The sequence below is a fragment of the Euprymna scolopes genome, chromosome 7 (assembly GCF_053919585.1).
Source record: "Euprymna scolopes isolate OS-2025 chromosome 7, ASM5391958v1, whole genome shotgun sequence".
Lineage (NCBI taxonomy): Eukaryota > Metazoa > Mollusca > Cephalopoda > Sepiida > Sepiolidae > Euprymna > Euprymna scolopes.
In genome coordinates, this window is record NC_136488.1 from 115,662,886 (window position 1) to 115,690,701 (window position 27,816).

Below are 27,816 nucleotides of genomic sequence, written 5' to 3' on the forward strand. Positions count from 1 at the left end.
AATTCGATAAAAATAGACGGAAAACTCATGAGCATTAACATTCTAGACCAGCGTCTTTCCATACTCCTTAAGTGAGCTCAAACTATCGAGCGTAGTTTAAGTTCATACACAGAATTGAGTTGTGGTAAACAGCTTGAATAGTTGATGCGATTAAGAAGTGGGTAAGCAAAAAAAAAAAAAAAAAAGAGAATAAAAGAAAAAATGGTAGAAGGGTCTGCAATGGTGGATTTTAAGGTGGCGCGAGATGGTATGGCTTCAGGGCCAAGATTGATAGTGATTTAGTAGAGCTTCTAAAAGCTTGGCGTCCCAGTCAGGATATCACAAAAATGAACAGAACTAATAATAAAAGTGTAAAACCTTTTTTATCCACGGATCCTATTTTGTATGAACATGTCTTTATTAATGTATGTATCACATTTCCAGTTTTTTTTTATTTTAGTATAACATGATATATTTGTAAAAAAAATATATCTTTTTTATTTATATAAATAGTATCTTTCAAAGGAATATTACAAAAGTATTCTTCATTGACTCTTTGGTGATCCAAGGGTAGAAAGAACACTAGTATCTTTATGGTAAAATATTGATTATTTGGTGATTCAGGTTTGTTTTTGTTCTTCGTATTTTAAAGGCGCAGAAAAATAGTTCACTGTTACTGTGGGTTTTTATTTTGCACAGTGAGACGATTTTTGGGTATTGCTCTAATGTACGAATCTTAATTCCCGCTTTACGAATTGCCCATGCGATGTATGATTATATCAACAATCAGTTGTTCTTTTTCACCTAACAAACCATGGCGTATTCGGATAATTAGTAGATTTTCATCTTTGTTTATTTTAGGCGATAGATAATACTTATCTTGTGTGGTTCAGGCAACAGGGAATTGTTTTTGTTTTTTGTTTTTTTTTTGTTTTTTTGTTGTTGTTTTTTGTTTTTTGTTTTGTTAGATTTTTTTGGGATACAAATCCATATTCGTTGAATACAAATCAGCAGCGGGAAAAGCAATACAAAATCATGAATGAAAAAAAAAGTAGGTAAACACAAAATAGTCCAAATTAGTCCAAGATGTGATAATTGCGGCTTTTCTCGGTTCCTATCAACCAGTAGATGCTTTATTTACTGTCGGTTCTTCGAAGAAAAATGCTATTATTGATGCTGGTGGAAGAAAAATTAAAGAAAATGAATAAAGAAAGGAACTGTTTTCAAGTGAACATTTTAACAATTTTTATTTCAAAAATGATATTTAACAATAGCAACGACCTTTATATATTCTGAGAAAAATATGTCTAATAATTTAGAAATATGTTTGTTATATGAAGTTTATATGTTAACAGTTAGAAAATCTAAATAAGTTCCAATAAGATTTTGCATTTTTTTACAGAATTTAATAACACCATTGAATTTTTTCATCGATTCCCTCTGGAGTCATTCAGAGAAATTAGGGGTTAGATCCATAAAATAATGGGAATATATTATACTGTTAAGAAACGAAATTCATTACTTTTAACAGTTTTCTTCTCTTGTTTTTCAAATAATAAAGTAAATATAAAATTAAACAAACAACAATTCATTGAAGAATGTTTGTTAGAAGATTTAAACAATTATTTGTATTGGTATGTTTAAGATTTAAAATAAGCAACTTCGTTTCTATTCGTTAAGTCCGTTTGCATTTTACAGCTGTCTGTAGTGTAATGATATCGCTGCTCTTTCGTTTCAGCAACTTTTATATAGACTCTTTCGTCCCGGTTTCCTGAAATAACTTTTGTGTGCACTCACGCATGCGCATAACAATCTTTTAATAAAGCGGGAAGCCATTGTTAATTCAGTTCCTTTCTTAACCAGACATGCGTGTTCCAGGTATCATTATTACACATATATGCACAACTCACAACGCAGCATGACATGGTGGCACGCGGTATTATCATACAACACATAATCTTATAACGTCATGGACTTACGCAGCAATAGGAGCTTTAAAAAAAAAAACACCACCGCGCAAACACTTTTTTATTACTTGACCTCATATTGCAAATGCTATTTTAATTTTATTTTGAAAACAAAAAAATATAACATAATAGCTAGAAGCACTCTTTCATTATTCTTACTAATCAAATCTCGTAGCATCGGATTACAAGTTGTTATTACTTTTAAAACAACTGTAATAGTTTATTTTGGAAGTATAATCCATAAAGAAAATAAATAACCCACTTTTAACAGAGAAATTACGAGATTTTTATATTGTATTCGCAGTTTCGTGTTAGGGGTGTCAAAAATTCCTACAAAAATTCTGATACTGCTAGCACTTCACTTTACTAATTAACTCGGAAATAGACCCAGAAAACTTTATTTTTCACGTGTACAAATACTTTTTTCCCCTTTGGCACATTAAGTTTACTCCTTACTCTTTCGAATACAATAGAAAACTCATAGGAAACCTACAAAAAATTTAGGATAAATCGGCTTGCACAACTAAGTCCCTCATTTTTGCCCGCCCAGTTTGGCACAGTTTACATATTTGGGTCCTTCTGTTTGCCGGGGGGGGGGGGGCGATTATAACTTCCCCAAAACCGGGGTATTGGAAACATCCACAGCAATGTTTTTTTGTTTTTTTTTCACAAAAATTGACCACTACAAGAACTATGATTATTTCCACTTTTTGTCCGCAATAAATAACAAATAAATATACATCATTACCCGTTTATTTCGTTTGCAAAATACAGTCCGATGTTTGCATTTACATAAACTTTACTCCCCTCATATATTATCTACATCGATTCATAATGTGGTAGACTCATACATTTCGTTCATTAATGGAAACGTTGAATTTATTTCTTTCGTCGGTAGAAGAGGGGGGGCAATAAAAACATAAATTTAATTCTGTCAGTTTTTTCTTTTTCAGTTGAAAAGGCAATCAAACATCAAAAGTCAAAAATCAAGACCATAGAGCTCATTAGTTGAGTATATAACAATTTTTCACTTTTTACACATTACAATCTTTTATAAAATATGCCACCAAAAAAGACTTCCCTTAGTCGTAATACAACAGCAGTTGCAACCAGAAAAAGAAGTCGACAATGGGAACATTATGAACAGTCTCAGGAAGACACTTCTGGTACTTCCTTGAACGAAAATGCAAATCAGGACTATGGGTCACATCAAGTTACTTTTGACCCAGACTTATATGAGGCGGACCAGTCACAACCTACGGATATAAACACATATGTGGAACTTAGGGTTGCGCAAAACAGACAGGCTATATTAGAAGCAATGCAGAGACACACATTACGCATAACTGCTCCTAAATCATCTTTCTGGTTGCACGAAGGACGTACATATGAGGCTACACGTACTTATCAATTACGCTCAGATGTTCAAATTGGCACATTGAGTAATGGGACACCTTGCAGACAATGCAAAACAAAGAAATGGGATCGGGAATCACCAGGTATCTGTTGTTCTGGTGGAAAAGTTATTCTTCCAGATTTAGGTATACCTCCTGAACCATTACGCTCACTTATTGATAACAATTCAATTAACTCAACACATTTCTTGAACAACATCCGGAGTTACAATAACTGCTTCAGTATGACAAGCTTCGGTGCTGAACAAATACGTGAAGGAGCCTACATGCTCACATTTAAATTTGTGGGCAGATTTCTCATAGACTTGGTTCTTTGCTTCCCATTGATACTGGAAATCCACAGTATCTTCAAATATATTTCATGGATGATGATCAGCAAGAAGCTACGACAAGATGTAATTATGCTCCCAAAACAAAGTTTGACATTGTTCTTGATTTGCAAAATATGCTTCACCGAGAAAATAACTTTATCAAAAACTTCAAGATGGCTATGGAGCATGCTCCATGTGATGATTTCAAAGTAGTTATACATGCTGATAAAACTCCAAGACAAGAACATAAACGTTGTTTCAATGTTCCAGATGCACCTGAGGTTGCTGTTGTAATAGTCGGTCAAGAATTTCATCAGCGAGATATCATCTTGCATCGCAGAAACCATCAACTACAGCGTATTGCTGTAACACATTGGGCATATGATGCTTTACAGTACCCAATCATTCATTGGACAGGTCAAGAAGGTTATAATTTCTTTGTATGGCAGACAAATCCTCAAAATAAAGAGTTAGTAATAGGAAAAAAATATCAGCTAATGCTTTCTACGCATTCCGAATTATGGTCCGTGACGACAGTTTTAATATTCTGATTAAATGTAGGAACCTATTCCAACAATACATAGTTGACATGTATGCTAAAATAGAGCATGAGAGGCTTATCTACATTAAAACTCATCAGAGGGAGCTAAGAGTTGCTGATTACATTCACTTAAGAGATTCTGTAAATATTGACGGCAACATTGAAAATGTGGGCCGTTTGACCATACTACCAGCAACATTTACTGGGGGACCACGATATATGCATGAACGCACACAAGATGCATTGGTCTATGTGAGAAAACATGGAACTGCTGATTTATTTATAACTTTTACCTGCAATCCCAAATGGCCAGAGATTGTGAATGAACTCCTTCCATATCAACAACCACATGATCGGCATGACCTCATAGCAAGAGTTTTTCATCTAAAGCTACGTGTCCTTATGGATTTACTTACAAAAGGAAACATTTTCGGAGTGGTTGTAGCATATATGTACACTGTTGAGTGGCAGAAAAGAGGATTGCCACATGCTCATTGTCTGGTTTGCCTTCAGCAAAAATTGAGATCCTCTGATATAGACTCTGTTATCAGAGCAGAAATTCCTGATCCTGTAACAGATCCAGTTTTACATGATATCATTAGACACAACATGATTCATGGACCATGTGGAACATTAAACAGCTCTGCACCATGTCTCAAAGAAGGAAAATGCTCTAAGAGATATCCAAAGAAATTTTTAAATGAAACTCGGTCAGATCAAAATGGTTACCCATTATATCGACGATTGCCTACTGATGCTGGAGGCTTTGAAACAACAGTTACCCTCCCTGGGAATGCAACGTTTCATGTAGACAACCGATGGGTTTTACCATACAATAAACCCCTTTGTAAGATTTTTAATGCACATATCAATGTCGAATATTGTAATAGTGTAAAATCAATTAAGTACATTTGTAAATATGTAAATAAAGGCAGTGATCAAGCTGTCTTCACATTGGAAAATAATGCTCATGATGAAGTTAAGAGATATGAAACCGGCCGTTATATTTCCACTAATGAAGCCATTTGGAGAATACTTAACTTCCACATACATGCGCATCATCCCACAGTTATTCACCTCGCAGTGCATCTAGAAAATGGACAGCGGGTTTACTTCACTGAAAATAACGCAGCTGATAGAGTTGCACATCCACCTCCAACTACTTTAACAGCGTTTTTCAATTTGTGTAAAACAGACGCATTCGCACGTACACTTCTGTATGCTGAAATTCCTGCTTATTATACATGGGACACTCATAATAAAATATTCAAGCGACGCTTACAGGGTAGGTCAGTTCAAGGCTACCCGTGTGTTAAAAAAACTGAAGTTTTCAGCAGGGTATACACGGTGCATCCAAATCATTTTGAATGCTTCTGTTTGAGACTGCTTCTACATCATGTTAGAGGTCCACAGAACTTTAATGATCTAAAAAATATTAATGGTCAAATTATGAATACATTCAGAGATACATGTGCTGCACATGGACTGCTTGATGATGATAACCACTGGGATGCTACATTACAGGAAGCATCTACATCTGCCTTGGCACATAATTTGAGACATTTGTTTGCTATCATGTTAACTACCTGTGCAGTATCTTATCCAACACGACTTTGGCATACACACAAAGAAGCATTAAGTGAAGATTTCCTTAGGGAACGCAATCAACATCCTGGGACTGGTATAACTTTTACAGACAAAATCTTCAATACTGCTCTGGTTCATATTGAAGATATTACATATAAGATGAATGGTAAAACACTGACAGATTTGGGTCTTACCTCACCTGATAGATCTAATACACATCCTATTGTTACTGCTTGGACACGTGAAATTAGCTATCAACCACATGAGCAAGCATCAATTGTTCGGGACGGTATTGCAGAACTAAATAGTGAGCAAATTCATGTTTTTCGAACTGTAGTTAATACTGTTGAAGATCAGCAAGGTGGCCTTATATTCCTTGATGCACCAGGAGGAACAGGAAAGACATTTGTTACCAAGTTAATTCTTGCAAAAGTAAGGTCAGAAGGAAAAATAGCTGTAGCTGTGGCATCATCAGGTATTGCAGCAACCCTTCTTCCTGGTGGTAGAACAGCTCACTCCACATTCAAATTGCCATTATCATTAATAAAAGATTCTATTCCAATTTGCCATATAGAACGAGGATCAGATTCAGCTAAAATTTTACAGAATTGTTCCTTGATCATATGGGATGAATGTACAATGGCACATAAAAAAGCATTTGAAGCTCTAGATAAAACATTGCGTGATCGCAAGTCACGTGATGTTGTCATGGGTGGAACCACACTTTTATTATCTGGTGACTTCCGACAAACGCTTCCTATTGTTCCACGTGGAAGTCCTGCTGATGAGCTCGATGCTTGCATTAAATTGTCATATTTGTGGAAGTACATCAAGACTGTAACCTTATCTACAAACATGCGTGTCCATCTTAATAGTGACCCATTGGCTGATAAATTTGTTTCCATACTTCTACAAATTGGAGATGGCAAAATTCCAACAGACAAACATGGTAAAATTGTAATTACTTCAAGTATTGGATCAATTGTTTCCTCACTCGCAGAACTTTGTAACAAAGTTTACCCAAATATAGCTGCAAATTATACTAATCCTCAATGGCTAACAGAAAGAGCAATTTTAGCTCCAAAAAATGATATGGTACACATCATCAATGACCAACTGCTTGATGAAATTCCAGGTGAGGAACAAATTTACACTTCTCTAGATTCTACTGTAGATAATGACCATGCTGTACAGTACCCTACAGAATTTTTAAGTTCCTTGCAATTACCTGGTATGCCACCACACAAATTAAAACTGAAATCTGGATGTCCAATTGTGTTACTCAGAAACCTTGATGCTCCACGACTATGCAATGGAACAAGATTATGTGTAACACAAATGCAACCTCATGTGATAGAAGCAGTCATATTGACTGGTGTAGCTACAGGCGAATTGACATTTCTTCCTAGAATACCAATTATTCCATCAGATTCAACAATTCCATTTAAAAGGCTTCAGTTCCCAATAAAATTATGTTTTGCCATGACAATAAATAAGCTGCAAGGACAAACCTTGGCAGTGGTTGGTCTGAACTTAGCTTCTTCTTGCTTTAGTCACGGACAGTTTTATGTAGGATGTTCACGGGTAGGTTCCCCACACAATCTATATATATTAGCACCAGAGGGTAGAACATCAAACATTGTGTATCCAAGAGCTTTATACAAATAGGAAAGCCAATTCTCCCTTCTATTATTTATAGTTATTTTTTGCTGTGAATTATCAGCATGGCAGTCTCATAAGTATTGTCCACACTCCACCCATATTCCTGTCAGGTCAATGTTTTAAAACTCTGATAGGAAATTCTTATGGGAAGTTTCTAATCTTTTTCATTATAGAATGTGTACCTTTTTCTATTAAAATTTAATTTAATACAACCGTTCACTTCTTTCATGTTAAGTTACTTAAAATCACTAAACTCAGTTGCAGTGCTCCGTGGCATAGTGGTTAGCATGCCGGACAATTCACATTATATTTTCACATTCGCGCTGACCTACCGTAGTCTTTTTTTTTTTTTTTTTCATAAACACCTAAAATGGATTTTCTTGGTGGCCGAGTTGTTAACATTGCATGTTTTTTTTTTTTTTTCACACTTAATTTTCCAACTTCGCCCCAATACTCCGGGTTGGATCCTTCCTACTTACCTAACATCACTTTTTATTTATTAAACAATCCCCACCCCGGAAACAAACACCCGGGCAACGATCTTTTTTATTCTTTTGTTTTGATTTACTCAAAACCGCACACACCTCGAAACATCCGAGCAACGCCGGGTACCCCTGCTAGTTATTACACATATATGCACAACTCACAACGCAGCATGATATGGTGGCACGCGGTATTATCATACAACACATAATCTTATAACGTCATGGACTTACGCAGCAATAGGAGCTTTAAAAAAAAAACACCACCGCGCAAACACTTTTTTATTACTTGACCTCATATTGCAAATGCTATTTTAATTTTATTTTGAAAACAAAAAAATATAACATAATAGCTAGAAGCACTCTTTCATTATTCTTACTAATCAAATCTCGTAGCATCGGATTACCAGTTGTTTGAGACATGGCTAGATTTCGGCACGGAGACAGGTTAAACAATGTAGATGGGATTGGAAACGGACACAGGAAGAGGTTTTTGCCTCGAAACTAACTAAACAGCATAAACTTGCCACGGCGATTAATAGAATAACTACTTTGGGCATATGATTTGTTCGAACTGTTAATTATAGCTTGAAATACAAATATTTTTCACTCAACATAAAAAGAGTGAAAACCAATATAGAAAGCAAATAACGCTTACAGTTTGATGGATGAGAAAATGCTAAGATATTTATGTAAAAAAAAAAAATGTGGCTTTGTCCGCTCACTATCGCTTCGCTGTTCGCCACTTGAAATATTTGAAACATTAATGTAAATTACCAAAAATTGAAGCAGGCATGGTTCCCCGTGAGTGCACTGTGAACAGAGCATAAAAAATGACTAAGTTCAACATTTGCCCCCGCCATTTAGCCCCCAAAGTCCCAAAGGCCTTAATACATTTAAATTTGAGTTCAGCACTATGCAAAACTGCTAAATTGGCATACGCAGAAACATTTGGACAAATATGGTAAAATAGTCCCAAAAACGGAATTAGCCATAAAACAGCCCCTGGGGCACACTCAAGAGTTATCGCGAAGTATAGATAAACAAATTATATAGAAATCAGTTAGTTACAACTTTTCAGAAACTTTTATAAAAATTCAAGGCATCAATTTTTTTAATAAGCACAAAAGTGTCAGTTTTAGCCATTTTAACCCGAAAGGAACCCCTAGGGGAGCAACCGAAGTTTTCCCAGAAAATCCGTTCTGTTACTTTTTTACTCATATCATATTTAATGTTTGTGCAAAATTTCAAAAATTTCCAAGACGTACTTATTGAGAAAAGTGCGAACAGATGAACAGAAAGAGTGAATTTACAAGTCCACCCTTCTTTTGTCGGGGTCCGAAAATTTCATTCATAACTTCGTTGTAAATCCGAACGAAACGAAATCATGTGTCTGTCTGTCTGTCTGTCTGTGTACATTTCCCTACGCAATAACTCTGTCAATTTTCAGTCTACAGACTAGAAATTTGATATACAGGGTATTGAGATTTAGGAAAATCTTTGTAATCCGTTTTCGGCCAGAAATTTGGCTATTAAGGCGTCAAAGTTCAACTATATGATCTTTGAGAACTCTACGAAACTCCTCCGCCAATGAAATTTTAGATATAGGTTCCTTGGACATGGGTCTAACTTAATAACTTGATTTGAGCCCAAAACAATAAATGTTCAAGGGTCATAATAGGGGTCAAAGTTAAAAAGAATTTGACCTCTGCGGTCTCTACCAAATTACTCAGACAATTTCTGGTCTAAACATTTGAAATTTTACATAAAGGGTATTCAAAGATAGAGCAAAATTTTTAATTGGTTTGGGTCGAAAATTTGAGCTACCAATATATAAATGTATGTATGTATGTTTGCATGTCTGCCTAAAACATTCGACAGGGGTGACGGATTTTACCAAGATCAGTATCGTTTTGAAGCTCGACCCTTCAGATGACAAATACCGAAAAAATGGCCAAAAGCATTAATTTCTTCACCCTCAACTAGGCACTTTCTACAGGGAGCGGTCGCTATTTTCGCCGATATTTTCGAAAGTCATCCCCACTTTTCGATTGTCCAGCCTTAATTTAAACCTATTCGTTTTCTGTAAGGTCTGACGAGGCTGTTGGATCGTAAACATGGTCCAACATTCGAAACATATGTAACCAAACAGATAAAACGGTAATAAAAAAATGAAACATATATATGAATAAAAGATATAATTTAAATTATATAAATAATAAAATGTTATATATAATATATATATGTACAATTTATCATATATATATATATGTGTGTGTGTGTGTATAATTTATTCATATATATATGTATATATATAATTTATTCATATATATATAATTTATTCATATGTATAACACTGGGATAATTTCGATGTAGATTTATTTATCTTTCAAATGTATCCTTAACGATTGAAAATGAATAAAGAAATCAATTTTCTTTTTCACTTGTAGATCAGAAATGCATTATAACTTGTTGAAAATCAAGTGTTTTTTATATTTTTATTCATATCTTCAGCAAAATAAGAAAAAATTGCTGTGCACACAAAAACGTATATACAATGCATACAACTAGTTCCCATATGAAAGTTTGGAGAGATGGTAAAAGTGATTGCTACTAATCAGCTTTACGCGGGGTAACGGGGAAAGTAAAAATAATAAAACGCTTGATAAATAAGAAACGCAGAAAAATATGGAGGATATGAAAAAAATGGAGAAAAAAAAAGGAGGAGAAGGAAAATTCGAAATTTGGATGTTTGCTAATATTCTATTGATTTTCATTTTCTCTAAACCAAGCTGTGTGCTTCTGTTAATTACCAATGGACTAAACATGTATAAGATATATAAAAGATATTATCGAAGGGTCTTACCAAGAGCAGAGATTCCTGAAGCCAAGAAAAACATTCCATGCCAACCAATTGACATCCGTAACGACTGTGCTAGTAATGCACCAATCACTGCAGTTACCGCCTCAAAAAAAAAAAAAAATAAAAAATAATAATAATTTAAAAAAAAAACATTTATACAACAATCGACAATTTTTTAATAACTTTGTATGATGTACCTTTTTGAAGAAGTAAAAGAAATGTTGACCTCTATGAGTTAAAGAACGAAGAGTTCATTTTTGGATTAACACACAGGAAATAACATCTTGGGCCACGCATTGAAATTAAGAATTATGGTATGCTAGATTGTAATGAACGTCAGGGTGAACGGCTCTATAAAAGATCGCGTGTGTTTGCGCCATTCATCGGAGAAAACGAGATAATTCTAACAGTTCCCAATGATGACTGTCACTAACACCGGTCGACGCGAAAGTAATTTATAATATTTGTATTTTGTATTTAAAATTTCATAGGCAGCAAAAGCGAGACATGTCGGGTTATGCAAAAAATTCGTTTTGAACAATCAGTGATTTGAATAAATTTCTGATAAAAATATAGTTATTTGAACAAGTTGTTTCTTTAAATTCAATAAAAAGGAGAAAAAATACCATATTATTTTGCTGAACTTGACGTGTATGTAGGTTCTGGATAAAATGTTTGTGCGTGCTGCTAGTTGGAAGAAGTTGCTTTTTTTAGCGGATCTTTATTCATTGTTGTCATTTTTGCAGTCCCGTATAAATCAGTTTTCAAGCAGTATCCATATCAATTTAAATACTTAATAGCTTTCACTTTTTTATTATAATCGATTGTTTATGGATCAAAAATCATTTTATTCTTATTAAACACCCGTAGTCATATTGACTGAAACGTCAAGTAAGGTTTCACAAATTTTATGTTCGCAGAGTACGGCTTTGAATTGTCTGCTTCTATAAGCGTTCAAGAAAAGCAAATGAAGTAATTCACGTAATATTGACTTTTGGGGTGTAACTATGGCGTGAAATGAGAAAACAGATATGATATATTTTCTAGTCAGACAGCGAGAAGGTGAATACGTGCAAAATTTTTCACACACAGTTGAACGATGAGGATACCGAGATATAAAACGCGTATAGTGGGAGAAACTCTGCTTCATGTTTAGATTAAGACAAAGAAAAAATAATAAAACTTCAACTAATCTTAAAAACTTGTGAGTGGCTTCAGCAAAAGCATGTTTGAACTAAGTATAAATCTGTCTCCTATCACAGAAAGATGTGACACAGGGTCGGAAGATAGGGATAGATAGACCAACGTACAAGAGGTAATGCATTCTAGCCCCGCAAAAAATGTCTAAGGAGTCCCGTCGGCATTCCTCGGTCGGAGAACCTCAGTCGAATGTGGATAAACTCTTTCCAAAGAGATCAGGAAAGTTGGACCACATAGAATTGATCGGAACAATACATTAACCGATCAGAGCATGGCCAGAAAATGCTGCACGGCACAACCTGCCAGACTGATTGTTAAGAACGTATCGATGACTGGTATTAAGTGTCAAAAAGAATTTGGCAACAATGGCGTCGGCGTGACCCCGTGGGTCGTTGTGAGTTGTTAAATTAGGCCAGCAGAGTATGAAATATAATATATTTGACGATAATTGATTGCCCAGTCTGCGTAGATGAACATTACATCACAAAATAACGGAATATAAATCGTCAGAAAGACTCGGAGATTAAAAACAATACTCACCTGTGAAGTAAACATGATTCCATAATTGACTGAATAATATTCTGCGCCAAAACATTTCATCGTGACGGAGGGGAAGGTAGAAAAACTCCCGGAAAATGTCAAGAAGATCAAGCAGATCCATATGAAGAAGACTGGTTCACGTCCCAATTCGGAAAGATTCAGAGTTGCGAAGAGACACGTCATCAAAGCCGTAATGCACAATTGGGCTGTCTAATAGATGCACACAATAAAAGAAAGAAATTAACAAGAACTTCTCGTTGGAAACACTCATCGAATATAAATACGAGACGTGTCTAAATACAAAGCGAAAGTCGAAGTACGCATTAACAAAACAACGGCTGATGTAAAGCATTACAAAGGCACAGTGTTCATCTAAATTATAGCAAATCGTATCTTCCATGCCGTTTAGTGCGTTAGAAAACGGTATTCAAAATGTTTCAAAGAAAGAATAAAATTTGATTTAAGTTATGATCAAACAATAATAAAATAAGATAAAAGGCCCCTGCATCATAATTTAGATCAAGTCAGAATTTAAAAAATGAAACGTAGTGTTCATATCATTTAGCGATGAAGTCAGGATTTTAAAAAGAAAAAATAGCGCTTAATCCGAATTGTGAAACACTACATCTCTTATACTTTTAGTAATATTATAAAGCCGAAGTCTGGATGAGAAAAAAATGGAACTTGATTAAACAGCTGCTAAGAGAATTTTTATATTATTTCAGTTATGAAACAGAAATTTGAGTTTAGAAAAAAATACTGCCTGATATTAGCGTTTTAGTTACTTAAATAGTGTACGATTAAGCCCATTAGTATATCAATTGGTTACTTGAAAATAACAAGGAATGAAAGTTCAGTTGGGTTAATTGGATTACTAGATTGTTGCAATTGATAAACCGAATGTGATGCCGCATGACTAAAATAGATAATGAGGGATAGAAGTCATTAGTTTCTTAGAAGCTCCCATGCTTCTATTTCAGTCTTGAAAGACAAAGGATACCCCCTTAGGGGCAGTAACGCGTGTAATTGTGAGGCAAGGGTTGCGCAATCCCAACCACACCTGAATCGGCACTGTTTGAATCCAGTGGCAAGGAGAAAACCAGGACGACTGGAACCAATGGCGAGATAAGCGGAGAGCACATACAGCACCTGAAAGTCCCAAATGGTCACCCATTTAGTACTGACCAGGTTCAACGTTGCTTAGCTTCGGTGATCCAGTGGGAACCAGTGTGTCAGTGTGATTATGCCGTATTCGTATTTAGAAGCACTACACGTGTGAACAAAATGCACAAGATATAATTAAACAGCAATTATCGATCCCTCGATATTCCCTACCCCATCACACTAGTTAATGGTTTGGAACGAAGATCAAGGCGGATAAACCTCTTTTGTTTTCCAATAGTTTTGTATTGACTTTGTGTATTTTGAAAGTACGAGGCGCGTTCCAGAAGTAATGCTTCCTATTTTTATTCCGCCCGACTAGATCTGAGGAGATTGCAAATTGCATTGTTATGATGACTGAACTTATGTATTCATGACCAGACGGTCTCATCTCTGTTGCAGATATTGACCGCATAAAACTCTAAAAAGCAACCCATGTCATGGACGTGCGTCAGAAGCAGAGATGCGTCATTTAATTCCTGACAAATATGCATTGAGAATAGTGGTATATAGATATAGAAAATTAGATTCTGGAGCACAAAAGGTCGCTCATTTAATGGTTGCACTCCCGGCTTTGTGGGTATTCAACTTTGAGTTAAAAAAGATGCTTTACTTTTGGAACGACCCTCATATGACAAAGCGCACTCCGAGTGCCCATGTTCATCGTTGACAAGAGCGCACTGAGAATAGTGGTGACTATGTAGAAAAATAAATTCTGGAGCACAAAAGGTCGCGTGTTTTAATTATATCACTCCCGTCTTCGTAGCTCTTCAATATTTTAGTTAAAAATAGAGGGTTTACTTTTGGAATTACCTTCACATAAACAAGTATAAATACATTTTATTTCATGCGGTATGCCCTTTGTAAAGGAAGATCACCGCACACGTGCATGCACGAAGAACACACGACAATGTATGAATATATTTTGTGAACTTTAATATTTCTGTAACGATTGCGACAGCTTTATTTTCTGCATGTATCGCACAAAGATTGAATCGCAACAATAAACTCCAAGTCAGCATTAAAAGAAAAACGTTGCGCCTGGTTTAAATTATGACAAAAACACCTGTCTATATTATTGTACTACTGACGTCAGATTTTTTAAAGAAAAAAGCGCGTAATTTGAAATATTTAAAACGACAATTATTGTATTACTGAGTTATAAAACTGAAGTCATCATTTAAAAAGAAAAAAACAGTATCTTATCAAAATTATGACAAAGGTGCTTCCGACTTTTGTCACTATGTTATAAAATTGAAATCAGAATTTACAAAAGAAAACGTAGTGCTTGATCTGTTATCTAAATTATGACAAAGACACTTGTTATACTTTTTATTTCTAAGTTACAAACCCGAATTCCAAATTCTAACAGGGAAAAAGTAGGAAAATGGCGCTTTACCATTTAGATAAAGCGCCATTTTCCTACTTTTTTTACATGCTTTCATAATACTCATGAAACAGGAATCAGAATCGTTTTTTAAATAAAAGGGAAAAGATGACAGAAACACAAATTCATTTGAGTACATTAAAACGCCATAATTCAAAGTATATGACTGGCAATATTCAGTGAAAAAACATAAATATTCTTACCTTAAACGATGATCTATCAGCAACATATCCCCAAAGTATTCGGCCAGCCGCATTGCAAACTGAAGCAAAGGCGCCGACCAAGGAAAGAAATTTGTCATTTTTAATAAAACTTTGTCCATAAGCCTGAAATATTCGAGTTAAAAAAAAGTTATATTAAGCAAAAGAGAAGACATAGTTGCAGTGATTGCATAGCCAATTTGATTTGGTACCAAGTCTGTTACAATTGGTGCATCTGCCAGTAAAAACCGAGAGTCAAAGTTATAAATGTTCTGCATTAAGCAATTTCGCAAAGAACGATCAGCATCAGCGTGTTGAATGGTAAAGTGGACTTTTGCAAAAAAGATCAAAAGCATAGCTTATCAATCATTTCCGAACAGAATACTCTGTTTTGTTACCAAGTGTATATTTGGCTTCATAGAAATGTTGTTTTTTGGTTATTTGTAGGAAAATTCGCCAAGGGTTGTTTATTTACTGACAGAGAATGTGAGCTTCCTTTAGAAAAGGATTAGTTTTATTCTCTTAATCTATACATGTGCGATATCGAGCATGATCCAGAATGGAAAGAATCAAGGGATCAAAGTAATAAGTGGTTCCATACTTCCTCCATTTGATGAAGCTTTCAGCAGGAACTCAGTTTTGTCATAGTATTATGAAAGATGACCTTTTGTTCTGTTGGAGTCTAATATATTGGTCATTAGTGATGATGACAACGGTTTTTGGTGACAATTCTTCGGACTGGCCGCTGGTAAGCTACGGTCGTTGTTACTACAATTAAAATAGGCCAACAGACTAGACATGCATAACTTGCCGGATTTTGCCATTGTTGTTAAGTTTTGAAACCCATATGGAGCATTAAAGAATGATGGCTCATAGACTACTTAACTCGAGGTATCGAACTGGGCTGGAAAAAAAAACATTGACTACCAATAGAAAATGGTGAGAGATAACATCCACAACTAAGATGATATATTGTATTATTCAGGTTGCTTGAACAACTATTCGCATCTTGTCATGTTCATAATGTTCTAGATACTATAAACTTTGACCTCCGTCGGGTTCATATTTCAAACGTGAGTTATTTATGTTGAACTTGAAAACCTGGACAGAAATTTCGAACAGAACCCTTGAATTAATTAACGAACGTAAATCTTCCTTATTCTTTCGGTCATGACCTGTAAAAATGTCAATTTATGTTATTGTAATGTTAGAATGTATTTGTGTCATTTTATTTCATAACGAATAAATTAAAAAACAAAACAATAGTAAAAATATGCTGCGGCAAAATGATACTCAATCGTCTATTACACATCACTAATTCGTTCCTTTTCATGGGCTGATTATTTGTGTTCTGCTATCTTTTTTCTTGTTAGTTCTTACTGCTAAAATTTTAGTCCATATTTGTTTCTTTATACCATGTGACGGAGGATCACTTTATCTTCATAAATTTCCGAGAAGTCTATCGCTGGTTATAACATGTATTTGTGGATGTAGATAATTCAGCTAACTCAAAAATACAAAAAGTAAAGGGTTTACAAAAGAGTGGGCCATTTTGATCGATCTTCATGGTTGTCCTCAATTTGACTCCATGTATCAGAGCACCACGCAATGTGGGAAACATAGCTATTTTGTGTATGATAAGGAGCAAGATTCTTCATGAGGTTACCCTGTGAATATACATTGGCATAAACAAACCCCTGAAGAAGAGTAAAAAATTACCACAAATCCTGCTATTCAATGAGTAGCACTTATTCCAGTGGAATTTATCAACAACTTGATCATCTGCTTCTGAGAACAACGTGGTTTATTATTTGACACTAAGTACTTATAACTGCTCCACTTAGTGGACTACTGTGAACTATATGCAGGTTTGACGTGACGCATATATAATGACCATATGAAAAATCACATTTCTACACTTACTGATGCATGATTCAATACAAGAAAATTGCATGAAAAATATTACCTTGTAGAGTGTGGAGATGAGCACCATACTTTGGCCATTTGCAACAAATAGTAGCCACAGCATGTAAAAGCTTTTCGTTTTTAACATCGCTAATGGAGTCTGATTTCGAGCAATGCTGATCACAGATGCCGTTCTGCATTCAAAAAGAAAAAAAGAAAGATTAATATTTTGAACATTCGTGAAAAAAAACAAGATTTGAAAAAATAGAGATATGTTTTGTATTAACAGAGATGTCAACTCTGTCTGTCTGTCTGTCTGTCTGTCTGCCCCTCTATCTGTCTCTCTGCCCGTGAATTCCACCTTTTCTCGGAAACTATCGAATCCGATCTCGTTACAATTTTGTATGGGCCTTTTTTATAAGGTGCAGTTAAGTAAGTATTCTGGTGTTCGTTTGGTCCACAGTTAAGACTTAATAGGAATTAATAAGGATTAGTCATTAAAATACCACTAGAAAGGTTCTCAAAAACTACTAGGTCTCTCTAGTTGAAATTGTGTAAGGTTCTTTGCTAGAATGACGTGCACTGAACTAAGTATTATGGTATTCGTTAGATGATTAGGGAGTAAAAGAGATTAGTATTTAATGCAAAAATGGGCACAAATTTAACCAAATTCAATCATCAATTTGGCATAAAGCATTCATTCTAAGTCAACGACCAATAACTTTTATCTGTTTTAATAAGTAAAAGTCTAGTGCATATATATATATATGTGTGTATGTGCATATATATACATACATTATATATATATACATACATTATTTATATATATATATATATATATATATATATATATATATATATATATATATATACTGTATTAACAAAACAAAGACTTCAAAAAAGGAATTGGTAGCAACAAAAAGTGTATCTCATTGTAAGTTACAATTGTTTCAAGACCGGTAGGACAATTTCAAGCATTATGGCGTTTGAAAAGTTTCACATAACCAGCCTTTCTTCAAACTTCTTGAATAAAAAACACTTTAACAATAGAATATTATTTAAAGAAATTTCCTTTAAAAGAAATGAAGCATGCGAAAACATTTATCCTGGACGCATCCAAATTTACTGTGAAATTCAGTATATGAGAAACAAGTCTATATATATATATATATATATATATATATATATATATATATATATATATATATATAATGAAATATATATATATATATATATATATATATATATATATATATATAATGAAATATATATATAATGAAATCAAAGGGATTTAGTTTTTACCTGATATACGCCATGGTAAACTTCAAACTAACATAAATAACAGTATTTATATATAGAAATTTTAATCCCAACCGAATAAAAAGCTCAATATGCAATAGAGAGTAGGGCTTATTATAATAGCAATCAAGAAACTTCTTTGGCTTCTTTAATTAAAAAAAACTTAAATCTAAGAATATTCGCTTCTCACTTAATTAGAGTATTATGTGTAAATCGCAATCTTACACCCCTAGATCTTAATATTGTAACCTCTGCCTTTTTGAGGCAGTGAAGATAATAACGTCTCCTCAATCCAAGAATATAATCAATGCAAAGAGTGAGCTGATTTTCCACTGCAAACATAGGGCAAAATACAAGTGTTGCAATTTTGAAATTACGTAGTACTCTTGTTAAAATTTAAAATAAAATTACGTTAGAATTTTTTTGTTACTACTATACATTCTTATTATTGTAGTTTTTTAACCCATTCTACCGGATTTTATCCTCCTGTCTTATTTAGTTTATTGCTTTTATCTTGAGAACTATAGAAATAATCAATACCACTATCGGCTGTTATTATTTTATTTTTTACATATTAAGATAAATAGTACTCCTAAATTATACACATTTCTCTGTATATCTCCGCCCGTTCTTGACATTCCGATAGCCGTTCTTACCATGAGGAGTTGGAAGTGCCTATTCCGAAAGTCGTTTATAACATGAGGAGGTTAGGATTTGGCCAACAACAACAACAACAACAACAACAACAACACCACCACCAACAACAACAACAACAACAACAACAACAGCGCCTAAAAAGGCGGCTGCTCATTTTTTAAGTGTATGCTCATTTTACGTTAAATTAATATAGAAAAGTGGTCCCCCATTTTTTAATCTATAATTTCTCCATATCTTTGAAACTCCTCGTTTCCTGTGATTTAAACTATTATTTTTGTTTTCAGCACCCTCGAAAACTTATAAAAGTGGTAATTTAAATGGAGTTTTGTGGGTGGAAAGATATTGTTTCAATCATTGTCATTTGTTTTCCTATTTTTTCATATGAATCTGATATTTCCCCCAAACCTTTGGCCTTGGTGGAGGGGAGACTAAAACTTGCTCTTATAGTTTTAAATAATCTGAAATAACAGCAAGGGGAGACTTGATTCAAAATATTTCTCATATGTTTTATGGTTTTCATAAATTAAGTAAATCTCACAGTTTATAAGGCGTATTTGATACTGGAGATATTCATAATCGTACCCTATTTTCAAAAAGAGAGGAAATATAACATATGAGAAATATTTGGAATCAAGTCTCTCCTTGCTGTTATTTCAGATCATTTGAAACCATAGCAGCAAATTTTAGTCTCCTCTCTATCAAGGCCAAAGCTTTTGGGGAATATATATATATATATATATATATATATATATATATATATATATATATATATATATATATATATATATATATATATAGAGAGAGAGAGAGAGAGAGAGAGAGAGAGAGAGAGAGAGAGACGGAGGGAGAGAGAGGGAGAGAGATTATTTTTCAAATGTTGTTCGTTTAAAATACAAGAAATTTAAGCAAGTTTTTATTTAAAACAAGACACAAAGATTAAATATCCTGAGATCTATATACTTGTTTAGTAATTAAAAAAAAAACGTAAGGTGAAATAACGGTAGATATTTCGACCGTTTTTGGGGCAACTATAAAGACGACATATTCATAAGCATAATGGCGGGTTGGAATAATAGACAACTGTGATAGTGGTGAAGAAATAAGAGAAATGAAATACAATCTTTTTTCATAAGTTGACACTTTTTATTTCCTTATCGGTATTTTTTCAGATTAGGTCCACCTCCACAATTTTCTTTTAAATGACGACTTTTATAGGTTTTCGACTATGCTGAATAGGAAGATCGCATTGAAATTTTGCAAAAATAAGTATTTATCGAGATATAAAAAGTTGTATTATGCATTGTATTGTTTGGCGGCCATCTTTTACGCGTGTGCGTGCGCCATAAACAAATCTACTCATGTATAATTGACACTTCCACCTACCGGAAACACTTTTCTGGGTTTGCCCCCACACCCCACCCCCACCTTCCACTTAGCGGAAAAATCCAGTTTTCTGAAACTGAGAATGTCTCCGACCCCCCCTCCCCCCCCCCAAAAAAAAAAAATGGTGCCCGCAAAACACATCTCTGGAAAACTCGTACCTGGAAAACTTGTCCCTTCTGTCTAGGTAGGAAAACTGGTCCCTTGTTTATTCGATAAGAGACCGGTTTTCCTACCTAGCAAACGGGGACGAATTTTCCTAAATTCAAAAAAAAATTGGTCATTTTTATACAGTTTACACAGTTATAGTTTCTAAATTTCCAAAGCATCATCTTCATGTTGAGTATGTGTTAATTTAGTAACACATTGTGTTACTAAATAATATTTCAGGTTTGCAAGAAAATAAAAATTTTAAAAAAGAAAGATAAATAAAAGAAAAGGACATTCTAACTCAACACTCACCTTATAAATTACGACTTTTATTGGTTTTCGGGTATGCTGAAAACGAATATCACCTTTAAACTTTCCACGGACTTCGGGTATTAAGATATCTTGGTCAAATAAACCGGCAAATAAGTAACAAACAAGATTTTTTTTTCCGAGCAGAAAAATGCGTAAGAAACCAAAAATAAATGAATTAACAAACAAAAATTATTTTTTATTAAAATTTTTTTTGTTGATTTCTAAAGGAGAGATATTTTAACTTGAAGATTAAAGACAGAAAAAAAAAATTTACGATCGATAATTTAAAATAAAAAATGTTAGAGCGTAATGTAAAACTTGAAAATAATTTTTTTTTTAATTAATTACATTTACGAAATTAAATCTACCAGAAGGAATTACGTTTTTTTTTTTTCGTAAACAAATCAGATATATTTTTTTATTAATATTTGAATTGTAACCCTTCAAAATTTGAAAAGAAATTTGGAAACCTTTAAACTAGCGAATAGACTAGGTACGGGCAAAATGAATGCCGGTGCTCAAAATCTATAAACATTTTGACTCTCTCCCTTTAAAAATTCACCAAAAATCAGGAAATTAACCAATATTCTGTGGTAGAACTCATTGTCAGCGATTATTTTTATGAAAGAAAAAAAATTAAATTCTTATGATAAAATATGTGCAAAAAATGAACTTTTTATGATAAATTATGTGCAAAAAATGTCCTGCGATTTTTTGAAGTGAAGAAAAAAATGAAATTCTTATAAAAAAAAATGTGAAAGTGTTAGCGGTATTCTGTATGAAGCGATGTAACTGTTCAGGCGGAAAAATCGTTGGATTGTGAATTTGGTTTACGCGGGCTTGTTTACGCACGCATGCGTCAGATATTTTTGTGCGCATGCGTGACCATCTGAAATTCTATAATACAGGTCTTTATATCTCGCAAACTACTTTTTTATATAAAGTTTAAATGAGATTTTCGTCTTCAGCATAGTCGAAAACGAGATTAAGTCACAACTTTATAGAAATTTGTGGATTGTTTGTCACGGAGAAATACATTTGTTTATAGTGCGCTTCGCTTCAGTACCAAGCGCCAAAGCGTGTTTATTTTTGGAGCCGTGTGTGCGGGGGGGGGGGCATTGAGAGAATTTCCAAACGGAATTTCGTGGTCGCTCTGACAGGGCCCAACGAATGGAGAAACGATCATCTACATGTGATATTCGTTTTCAACATACCCGAAACCAATAAAAGTAATTTTAAAGGTGAGTGTTGAATTTGAATGTTCTTTTATTTTATTTACCACAATTTTCTTTAAATGACGACTTTTATAGGTTTTCAACTATGCTGAATACGAAAATCACACTGAAATTTTGCAGACGCAAGTCGTTATCGAGATATAAAGACAAAAAAAAAATGATCAATTCTTTGGTGGAGGGGCAGTCTCAGTCTCAGAAAAGTGGATTTTTGGCGGACCTGTACAATATTGCCTACCCCTTAAAAATCCGCGTTTTTCACCTTTTTCCTAAATTTTTTTTTCCGACGATTATCATAGACTACAGACTTAAGTATCATCCTAACAGAATGTTGAACAAAAATAAATTTAATGACTAATAAGAGGGGGTTCTAATTACGTGACACGTCGGGAAAGAAATTGGACCGTAAGTCAGAGAGCAATGAAGTAGAACTTCATAACGAGAAAGAGAACCCCCTTAAAAGTCATTAAATTTATTTGTTTTCAAAAACTTAAAAAAAATTTTTTTTTTTTAGTTTTGAGGGCACCATTTTTTGGGGGGGAGGGGAGACATTCTCAGTTTCAGAAAAGTGGATTTTTCCGCTAAGTGGAATCCCAGAAAAGTGTTTCCGGTAGGGGGTAGTGTCAGTCATACATTAGTAGATTTGTTTATGGCGCGCACGCGCGTAAAAAGATGGCCGCCAAATAATACAATGCATAATACAACTTTTTATATCTCGATAACTGTTTATTTCTGCAAAATTTCAATGGGATCTTCGTATTCAGCATAGTCGAAAACCGTTAAAAGTCGTCATTTAAAAGAAAATTGTGGAGGTGGACCTAATCTGAAAATTTACCCCAACGCTTATGAGATTGCATTAAAAATACAATGTAATTGTATATATTTTTTTTTTTCATTTGTTTTTAATTGTATGAAATGGTTTTAATAGTGGAATTGTTATTATGTTTTTATTGCGTGCGGGGAGATATGTTTTCAGGGAAACATTTTATTAGTTGCTATACTAATAATTAAAAAGACAGACAGGAAATGATTAAAGAGAGAAAGTTTTTTTATGGTTTTTAAAAGACATTCGTAATTCATTCGTCGGGTTGTAAGGATGTATTTGCTGAGCATAATTGTTCACTAAATATTTAGTGTGAAAGTCTTGCCGATATTGATTTGTAGTTCATTTAAACAATAAAGCGACTTCTAATGTTTGTTAATTATCCAAAGTGTATGATAGTCTCCTATTTCCGGTGTAAGTGGGAACGTTTCTGGTAGCAGTCGTGAATCTGTTCATTATCTTGGAACGCGTTTCTAGTTGAGACTTAAAAAAAGGGGGTATGTTTCCACCTTAAACTGCTCATTTGTTTTCGTAAATTTACAAATCAGCTGTAAATATTCAAATATTACACACACACACACACACACACAAACACTCTCTCACACACACACACACACACACACACACACACACACACACACACATATATATATTAATGTCAGGACGATTAATCTGAATCGGGAATCACAACTTTTGGGGGCATCGAAATCGGTATCAGAATCCGAAAAACTCGTGCCCATTTTCCGATACCTAAAACGATTCTTTTTATCGTTTTTATGTTTTTGTTTAAAACTTAATTTTCTTCGGTTCGTATTAATGATGAAATGATAAATATTTATTGATTTTAAACAACCAGTAAAACTAAAACCTATAACTCACACTTATCAGTGGATTTTTATATTTGCGAAAATGTATACACATTTTACAGGGTTTTTACGGTAATCCAATACCCTCTCCAACAAACTCAACTCTAAATATAGAAATTTAAACAGAATCGGGATCAGAATCAGTAATTGTATTGGGATCGGGAATTTAGTACAGAATTGGTAATTGTATCAGAATTGGGAAAATTATCGGAATCGTCCCATCACTGATACACACACACGCACATACGCACATGCACACACACACACACACACACACACACACACACTCACACACACACACACACACATATATATGTTGTTGTCTGACTGTAGAATTTCAAATGAAACCACTTTGGGAGCTTTCAACGGTATCATAAGTTTATTTTTAAAATAAATATAACTTACAGAAATAAAATTGTTATCTGCCTAGACATAAATTTGGTTTCTGTTTATTCATTTATTATTTATTTATTTTATTTTATTTATTTATTTATTGCATTATTGAAAAAGGGGTATAACAGAATAAAAAAATAAGTCTAATATTTTTTTCGAAACGGAACTAAACAGGCAACGGTGCGCTACAGCCTGTTCTTATACCAGGCCTGGACCAAATTAGAACGTAAACCTTCAAAATCGGAAATGACTGTCATGTGCGTCAGAAGTCAGACATGATGTGTAAGAACGTTCATGACATAAAGGAATTTCCATGTCCAAAAGAGCGACTATAACTCACTTCTTTGTCAGATTTAGTATCTAAGCTAGAAAAGCAAACGAGGAATGCTAACTATTACTAAAACAAAAAGAGTTATTACACTCGGCTGCTTTTCTTTTGAAGTGTCTATTTAAGAATGTCTACATATTAACAAACTGCCGAACCAGATTAAGTATGATTTTTAAATAAAGTGTGGCAAAACACTTTGCTTTATTGCTGATAACAATAATAAGTGAAAATTGGATAGCTATTATCAAAGTTTGATTTGTCAGCTTAAATACTATTTAGGTTCAACTTTGAAAATCTGACCGACATTATTTTACGTATTAGAATACAACTGTGATGGTATTCTAATAATTAATGAGATAGGAACAATTCAACAATGATCCTCACAGCTGAAGAAGAAGAACCATTGCTACTCAAGACGGAGTTCTGATCGACAGAAATAGGAAAGACGTTTCTCGCAATAAACCAACGTGTCATGATCATGTGCTGTCCTTCGTGTCCGAAGACGACTTCCTGTGAACCATCATTCTCCACTTGTCACGGTCGCGACTGAGGGTCTGCCAGCTTCCAGTATGGATCAACCTGTCCTTTAGATTTCATTTGACGGTGTCACGAAACCTGAGCTTAGGTCTGCCTATGCCTCATACCCCATCCTCCAGTTGTGAAAACAGTATCTGTTTTGGTAATCAGGAGTTCTCCATTCTGTTTACGTGCCCGGCCCATCTCAGGTTTTTTTTCTGGATGAGCAGGTCATACATGCTTGGGAGGGTTGCTAGTGATAGGATCTCCTTGTTGCTGACAAAGTCATACCACTTGACATTTAAAATCTTCCAGAGGTGTCTCATCATATAGGTGTTGAGCTTGCGGGCTACCAGTTTGTACACTGGTCAAGTTTCTGCACCATATAAGAGTGATGAGAGAACGATGGCACGGTACACCAAGCATTTAGTTCTGAAAGTCAGGTCTTTATTTTGCCAGACCTTCTGTTTGAGTTTTCCATGGGATATGGAGGCGTTAGCTATTCTTGTAGAAATCTCCTCGTCCATTTTGTTGTTGACGGTGGTCCCTAGGTATTTGAATTTGCTGACATTGTAAAGCTCCTGGTCTTGAATCTTACTTGGCTGGCTTGTTGCTGGTGATCCAGGGGATTGTTGGTACATCATTTCGGTTTTCTTGATGTTAATCTTCAATCCGAAGGCCTTGGCTGATCCTGCAAAGTGAGTTATTATGTTCTGAGCATCCTCGTGACTATGCACTACAAATGCGGTGTCATCAGCAAACATGAGCTCCCGTATGAGTATCTTTGTTGTTCTATTTGCGGATTTGTATGCATAGACATTGAAAAGGTCTGCTCCCGGCCTAGATCGTATAAAAACACCCTTATCACAATTTCTAAAGGCATGCCGAAGCACAACTGACAGGTAGAGTGAGAAGAGGGTTGGAGTGAGGATGCAGCACTGTCTGACACCATTCTGCACATCGAATGGATCGGAGAGCTCACCGTTCAGCTTAACTGTGGCTTTGATGCCTGAATGAAGGGCTCTGACAAGGCTGGTGAAGTGTGCAGGAAAGCCAAGCTTCAGCAAGACTTCCCAAAGAGTGCTTCGATCCACCGTGTCGAAAGCCTTCGTAAAATCCACAAAGATCATGTACAACTCCATATTTTGCTCCACATACTTCTCCTGGATCTGTTTGAGCGAGAAGATCATATCTGCTGTGTCTCTGTTTGCACGGAATCCACATTGTGCCTCAGGTAGCAAGGTTTCAGCATGCACTGTAAGCCTGTTCAGGAGAACACGCGCGAACACTTTCCCAGGGACTGAGGGCAGTGATATACCCTGGTAGTTACCGTACATCCTCCGATCTCCCTTTTTGAATATGGTCACTAGCTATGCGTCTTTCCAATCTTGAGGGACAGTTACAGTGGTCCAGGCACTCTGTATGATTGTGCAGAGAGTGCTAAGTAGTTTTTGTCCTCCTCGCTTGATGATCTCAGGGTATATGCCGGCAGACCCAGCTGATTTGCCATCCTGTAACATCAGCACTGAGTCAGGGCATCTGTCCATCCAGTGCTGTGTCGGGAACTGCTCCAAGTTGATTTATTGCTCGTTCATCAATGTCTGGCGTCTCGTTTAGCAATGTTTTGAAATGCTCAGTCCAGTATTTTAGAAGCTCGCATTTGTCAGTGAGGAGAGTGGAATTGTCGCTTGCAAGTAGTTGATCGGGATGGCTCACATTTGGGCCCCAGACTGCTTTCATACTCCCATAGAAACCCTTCATGTCATTGGTGTCAGCCAGAATCTGTAGTTCAGCAGCCTTAGCCATCCACCAACTGTTCTTAAGTTCCCTACATCTGCTCTGGAGCTTGCTGTTTGCCTTAGCGTACTTTGCTTTGATGGATCTAGTGTTCCTGAACAACATTGAACTTCTTGCAGCATTTCTCTAGTTGATGAGTTGCTCGATTTCTTCACAGTTCTCATCGAACCGGTCTTCATGGCGTTTCCCGACCAGCCCGAGGCACTCTTTAAATGTTTCATAAACAGTTTCTTTGAAGGGCAGCCAATCTGAGTTTACATCTCCAGTTGGTTCAGCAAGTCTCTCATTGAGAGCATTCACCAGCTCTTCTCTTACATTTTGATGTTACAAGCCGTTGATATCCAGCTTCTTAGGGTCGGGGGTTCTTTATCTTTATTTTGCATCTCAGTTTGAATCTCGCTTGTGTCCGGATCATAATATGGTCAGTGTTGCAGTTTGCTCTCCTCATTGCTCTCGTGTCCAGGATTTCTGGGAGGTCACGTTGACGAGTGATGACGAAGTCAATGAGGTGGCAATGTTTACTTTTAGGGTGCATCCAGTAGTTCCTGTGAAGAGGCTTGTGTTTAAAGAAGGTGTTGGTGATGCAAAGCTGATGCTCAGTACAAAGTGAAAGGAGGAGCTCCCCATTTGAGTTGACTTTCCTGCATTCATACTTCCCTAGTGCTCTGGACCAGGTGATATAATCCTGTCCTACCCTGGCGTTAAAGTCTCCCATGAGTATGATCTTATCCGGTTTTGGTACAGATGCAAGTGTACTGTCTAACTGATGGTAAAATATATCAATAGTTTCCTGAGAGTTGTCATAGTCGGAGCATATATAGCTATCAGGGTACACCAACGGTCTTCTGATAAAGGTAGCCTGA

General features: G+C 35.1%; 1 protein-coding gene across 1 annotated transcript in view; it reads right to left on the reverse strand.

Moving 5' to 3' along the window:
* Window positions 1-343: 343 nt before the first annotated feature.
* LOC145279899 (apicoplast pyruvate carrier 1-like) overlaps window positions 344-27,816 on the reverse strand; it is a 119,035-nt gene continuing 91,562 nt past the window's right edge. The window contains exons 7-11 of the mRNA XM_080131431.1: window positions 17,262-17,394; window positions 15,299-15,421; window positions 12,548-12,757; window positions 10,811-10,910; window positions 344-1,155 (exon numbers count right to left, since the gene is read on the reverse strand). Of these exons, the coding sequence (XP_079987557.1) occupies window positions 1,097-1,155; window positions 10,811-10,910; window positions 12,548-12,757; window positions 15,299-15,421; window positions 17,262-17,394 (625 nt within the window). The 3' untranslated portion in view covers window positions 344-1,096. The remainder of the gene's footprint in view (window positions 1,156-10,810; window positions 10,911-12,547; window positions 12,758-15,298; window positions 15,422-17,261; window positions 17,395-27,816) is intronic.